This window comes from Hyperoodon ampullatus, assembly GCF_949752795.1.
Source record: "Hyperoodon ampullatus genome assembly, chromosome: 3".
NCBI lineage: Eukaryota > Metazoa > Chordata > Mammalia > Artiodactyla > Ziphiidae > Hyperoodon > Hyperoodon ampullatus.
The window spans coordinates 106,229,580-106,235,039 of record NC_136916.1 but is presented as its reverse complement, the minus strand read 5'-3'; the positions used below and the strand labels follow the sequence as shown (position 1 = coordinate 106,235,039).

Genomic DNA, 5,460 nt, shown 5'->3' with positions numbered 1-5,460 from the left:
ATAGCTCTAAGAAGTGTTAGGGGATTAGGCAGAAAATGTAGGTCATCCCCCAGCCATCTGGGAACCAGGAGGAGTGAGAGAGGAAGAAAGAGGGACAGAGACACACACAAGGAAAAGGTGAGGGGAAGCAGAGGGCAAATGAGGGCAGTTACAAAAGTGTCTCTGATGGATAGGTGGTGATTGGATTTCAGTGTCTCGAGGTGTCCTGGAAGGAAGGAAAAGGGTTCCTCATTCCCCCTTCTGCTCCTGAAGCCAAGCTGGCCTGCCTGTCCTGGGGCTGGGTCCGCAGGAATTAGAGAGGCTGAGACTAGGATGGGCAAGTCCTGGAGGGTTGTTTATCTTTCTGATGCCATAACTGTGAGGGGCATGAGGCCAGATAAGGTGGGAGTGAGGCAGGGAACAGAAAGGTGAGCGGTCCTGAAAACAGGAAACAGACCCAACAGGCCAGGTGAGAGTGGGCTTAGGAGAACTTATACTCCCCTAAAACACCCCCAGAGGATGCTGCGGAGCCTTGGAGGGTAAAGGTACTGGAAGCTTGTCTGGCCCTCTTTTCCAGTCCCGGGCTTTCAGTCACCAAGGGCTGAGGGTTGTGTCCTCATGAGGGTGCCGGCGGGGGCCAATGTGGCACTCTGTACTGGGGAACTGAGAACGGTGAGTCAGACCATCAGTGAGGCGCTTTGTTGGGGAAGATGCCCCCTTCCCTTCCTTGAGAACAGGCAGACTTGTCTTCTCCTCTCATTTCCTGCAACCCCTCAGGCCAATGAGATATGCAAATGATCCCCTTACCTCATTGGTTGGAGGCCTGAGAACCATGGATGACCTCAGAGAGCTGGCCCTTTAAGAGTACCCAGTGGGCTCTGTGCCCACAGCCCCTTGTTCCGAGCACAGAGGCACCAGGCCCTGCTCAATGGGGCCTCCAGTCTCTGGGGAAGTTGTGCCTGCCTGGCTTTGACACTGACCAATCATCTCTGCCATCCCTAAAGTGAGTATGTCTGAGGCCTACTTGGGTGCCAGGCCTCTCACCTAGAGCCCCCTCCTCTGACACCTGCTGTCTGCTTTCTGTTGTTTGTTTTCAGGAATCTTCACACTTCTGTCCCCTGCTCTCCTCCCACCCTGACTGGCTTTATGTCCCTCACTGCTATCACATCAGAAAGATAAACAGCCCTCCTCACTTAGCTTTTCATCCAATTCTTTCTGGACACCTCTCTCTATGTCTCACCTTCTCCTCCCTGCCAAAGATCAATTCCTTCAATTTGTGTTTTTGTTCCCATCCCCTCTGCCTTCTCAAGGGTGAGGGGCTCAATAGATGGGGCAACACCTGGGACAGGAAGAGAGAGAGGACCTGTCCTTCCTGCCGCCTCTCTGGGCAGAGCCTGGGGGCCTGAGATGTGGTTGGAAAGTGGGTTACCTAGGTTTGGACATCGAGATGGAGCCAAACTCTAAGCCCTGGGGATGAGCACTCTCTGCCTTGTCCCTCCTGGGGCTGTTGGAACTGGGAGTTGGGCTCAAGCTTGGGACTTCCAGGCTGGGAAGGCTCTCCGAGGTCACCTAGCCAGAGGTGACTCAGGTGGGCACATGCTCCGTGGTTGATAACAGGGAGGAGGGTTCCTGGGTGACATAAGTTTGGGACACTGTGTTGAAGTTGAACAGATGGTTTACCGAAGGACTTCTCAGATTACTATGCTGCGGTGCTCTGTGAACCTGCAAGAGGCTCACAGGGATGGGAGGCAGCATTTCTCAGAATGATCTGCGCACAGACCCCTTCTTAGATATTTCTCAGACTTCATGTTTCACAGAACACTCTCTGAGAAATGTTAAAGTCTAACTACCTTCCTTGAACAGAAGGGGAAACGAGGGTCAGAAGGGGAAGGTGACCTGCTCAAGTTCATACAACATCGCAGGTCCTGGATAGAAGGAGGAATACCAGTCTCGGTTGGTTTCTCTTGGAGAGATTAGTCTTGGGGAAAGATGGTCACCACTCTGTCCTGATCTTTCTAGAACTAATTCTGGGGCCTTTCTTTTTTTCCTTGAAAAGTCTCTTGCTTCTAGAAAAAGGGATTCATCGATTAATCCATAGAATGAATGTGTATTGAGGGTCTACTATGTGCAAGGCTTTGGCCTGGGTGTTCTGAGAGAGAGAGAGATTACAGCATGTTATCCATCTATTTTAAAATCCACAGCATGTGTGCCTTTCCATTGCCCTAAAATATACACATACTCTGTCACAGTTAATTAAGCAACATTTTTTAATTGCTTGGAAATGAAATGATGCCTCTTGAGATGACAAAGATACTCAGCATGTCCCAGAACTAGAGTTGGGAGTGCTGCCACAGTCTTTTGTTTTTCGTAGATCCGAGGCACCAGTGGGCCAGAGGTTCTGCTATCCTCTTCTTCACTCAGGCTTTAAGCTGCTTGCCCCCTGGTCAGGAGCCCCTGCCACCTAAGAAGTTGTCCCTCAACCCAGAGGTGACTGTGCAGGGAACAGGCTGTGCCATCACCCCAGCTTTCCAGAACTCTGTCCCCAGGGCACTTGGGCTTTGGGGGAAGCGGATTTTGGTCAAGAAGCCTGGCAGGCAGCCTCCAGGTGCTCCAAACCTGTCCTCTTTTTTGCAGGTGCACCCCTCCTAATCCAGCCCCAGAATGGCACTGCCTCCTAGTCCCCTGGCCATGGAATATGTCAATGACTTTGACTTGATGAAGTTTGAGGTAAAGCGGGAACCCTTGGAGGGGCGATCTGGCCCCCCGACAGCCTCACTGGGCTCCACACCCTACAGCTCAGTGCCTCCATCACCCACCTTCAGTGAGCCGGGCACGGTGGGGGCCACCGAGGGCACCCGGCCAGGCCTGGAGGAGCTGTACTGGCTGGCCACCCTGCAACAGCAGTTGGGGGCTGGGGAGGTGCTGGGTCTGAGTCCTGAGGAGGCCGCGGAGCTGCTGCAGGGTCAGGGCCCAGTCCCTGTTGAAGGGCCCCACACCTACTACCCAGGGAGCCCAGAGGAGACCGGAACCCAGCATGCCCAGGTGAGTGATCAGCGAGCTGGTCCGAGAGAGGGCAGGGTGAGGGAGGAGGCCAGCCCAGAGAGGAAGGAGAGTCCCCGGAGAGGGTTACTGATTGGGAAAGGGGTAGAGGACAGGAGAAGGGAAGAAGGACTTTTAAAAGATATCAGATAGAGAAAACTGTTTTCTGGCCCTTCTTTTTTCCTTTTTTCCAAATAGAGAGAAATGAGTAGGCTGAATCAGGAGGAAGAGGGAGAAGACAAGGTTAGAAGAGGATTGACCAAAAGGGGAGAGCTGAGAATTAAAGGGCGTCAGGAATGGTTGATTAAGGGAGGTATATAGATACTCAGTCTGGGGAACCACGGAAAGGGTTGTGCGTGGAATGGAGCAGAGCTGAGACTGTGGGAACCGGAGTGAAGTTGGCCTTTTCAAGACTTCGTGCTGCCCCAGCCCCCAACCTTCTCAGGAAGGATTGGGACTCATCCTATTAATTATAGACACAGACAGGGGTGTTGAGGGCATTAAGAAGTAATCCAAATCCTTGGAGGGTCACAGGGTTGCAGCCTTCAGGACAGGGGAGCGAGGTGTGTTGGAGGGGAAGGGTCTGTCTGGCCCGAGCCCACGGGACACACGTGGGCCAGGAGCCATATGCTCATGACCCCTCTAGGTCAATGTGGGGTTCAGGGGCGCGACTGGCTCGCCCGACGGTGGGTGGGACACGCGGGGACCCGTGGCGGGGGGGAGGGCGTGTTGGGACCTGGAAGGGGATCTAGACTGCAGGACAGATTCAGGGGAAGGCGCACATTCAGGAAAAGGTGGGAGCCGGGGGCGGAGCATTCCCGAGGGCGGGGCCGTGTGGGCGGGGCCACCCGAGCTTGGAGCAGGGCGGGAGCCGGATCTGACTCGGGCCCTGCCCGTTCCCTCCGCAGCTGGCCGAGCGGTTTTCGGACGCGGCGCTGGTGTCGATGTCTGTGCGGGAGCTAAACCGGCAGCTGCGGGGCTGCGGGCGCGACGAGGCGCTGCGGCTGAAGCAGAGGCGCCGCACGCTGAAGAACCGCGGGTACGCGCAGGCCTGTCGCTCCAAGCGGCTACAACAGCGGCGCGGGCTGGAGGCCGAGCGCGCCCGCCTGGCCGCCCAGCTGGACGCGCTGCGGGCCGAGGTGGCCCGCCTGGCCAGGGAGCGCGACCTCTACAAGGCTCGCTGTGACCGGCTGGCCCCGAGCGGCCCAGGGCCGGAGGCCACGCCCACTTCTTCCTCTGAGCCACTGGCCCCGGAGTGGTGGAGTCGGTGGGCGGGTGGCGCGCACCACCCGGGAGGCGGCTGTACCATTCACTAGATGGTTACTGAGCGCCTTCTGGCGCCAGACACTCCTTTGGATGACCACACAAATATCCCCAAACTTCCTGGACCCTCAAGGCATGCTCCGACGTTAGATGCCGGTCATTTTCTGGAAGAGAGGTCCCCTTCCCTCACGCAGGACGTGCACAGAAACCCTTCACCTTCTGCTCCACTCTACATGACCAGGTCACTGAAGTCTGCAGGAGTCAGTGCCAGGCACTTGGGGGGAGCGGGGCGCAAGGAGGTGTGGATGATGCACAGTGAATGGGAGGTGAGGGAATGGTGCAGCTCCCGGCTCAGATTAGATTTTAATTCAAGGTTTTCAACCTGTAGTGCACGAAGGTGGTAATTAGCAATGAGGCTATGTTTTCATTCCAAGGCTTGTAACCTCCCCATTTTAGGACTACTGCATTTTCAAGATTTCAATTCCCAATATCAAGACAGACCAGGAACTCTACTCAAGAGGCTTTCTTGAAGAAAGCCCGTGGCCTGCAGGGCCCAGAGCAGCAAAGGCCTGAGGAGCTCTGGGGGTGGTTGGTGTGGGCTGGGAGAGAACCCTGGGCAGGAGTCTGAAGCCAGGGGTGCTAGTCTCAGCTCTGCCACAGGTACCTCACAGTCACCTTGAGCAAATCACTTGCTCCCTGGGTCTCGATTACCTCATCTAATCCTCATTTGAATTGAATGACTTCTGACACCTTTCCAGTTCTGGCCTCTCCGTAGTGTGGGAGCCCCAGTGGTCTCCCCAAGAAGCCCCGAATTCAGCCTCACCAAAGGGACTTTCTGTCCTGCTCCAGCTTCCTGACGGCAGCATAGGCCGCACTGGTCCTCTGTTGCTTCCTCCATGCTGCCTTGGCCTCCAGACCTGCATAGGGTGCCCCTGATCCCTCCTGTCTCTCTGAGGGCTGAGGTGAGACTTTCCCCAGCCTGACAAGAAGCTGAGAGAATGCAGCTTTTGTGAATTAAACTTGAAGTCTAGGCACAACTGTACGCTATTGGCTAGATGTTCTTGCAATTTAAGAAGTGTTTATTCTATATCCTTGCTCCAGGCCTCTCTCTCTCTCTCTCTCTCTCTGTGTGTGTGTGTGTGTGTGTGTGTATGACAGAGAGAAAGAGAGAGGGAGAGG

The 5,460-nt window shown here is 55.3% G+C and overlaps 1 protein-coding gene across 1 annotated transcript; it reads left to right on the top strand.

The window, feature by feature from the left end:
- Positions 1–2,622: 2,622 nt before the first annotated feature.
- Positions 2,623–4,258, top strand: NRL (neural retina leucine zipper; the record flags this gene model as incomplete). The annotated part of the gene is given in 3 exon segments (XM_079701374.1): positions 2,623–3,021; positions 3,927–4,227; positions 4,230–4,258. Coding segments are annotated over 3 exon segments (711 nt in total). The 5' UTR covers positions 2,623–2,640.
- Between the last annotated feature and the right edge of the window lie 1,202 nt (positions 4,259–5,460).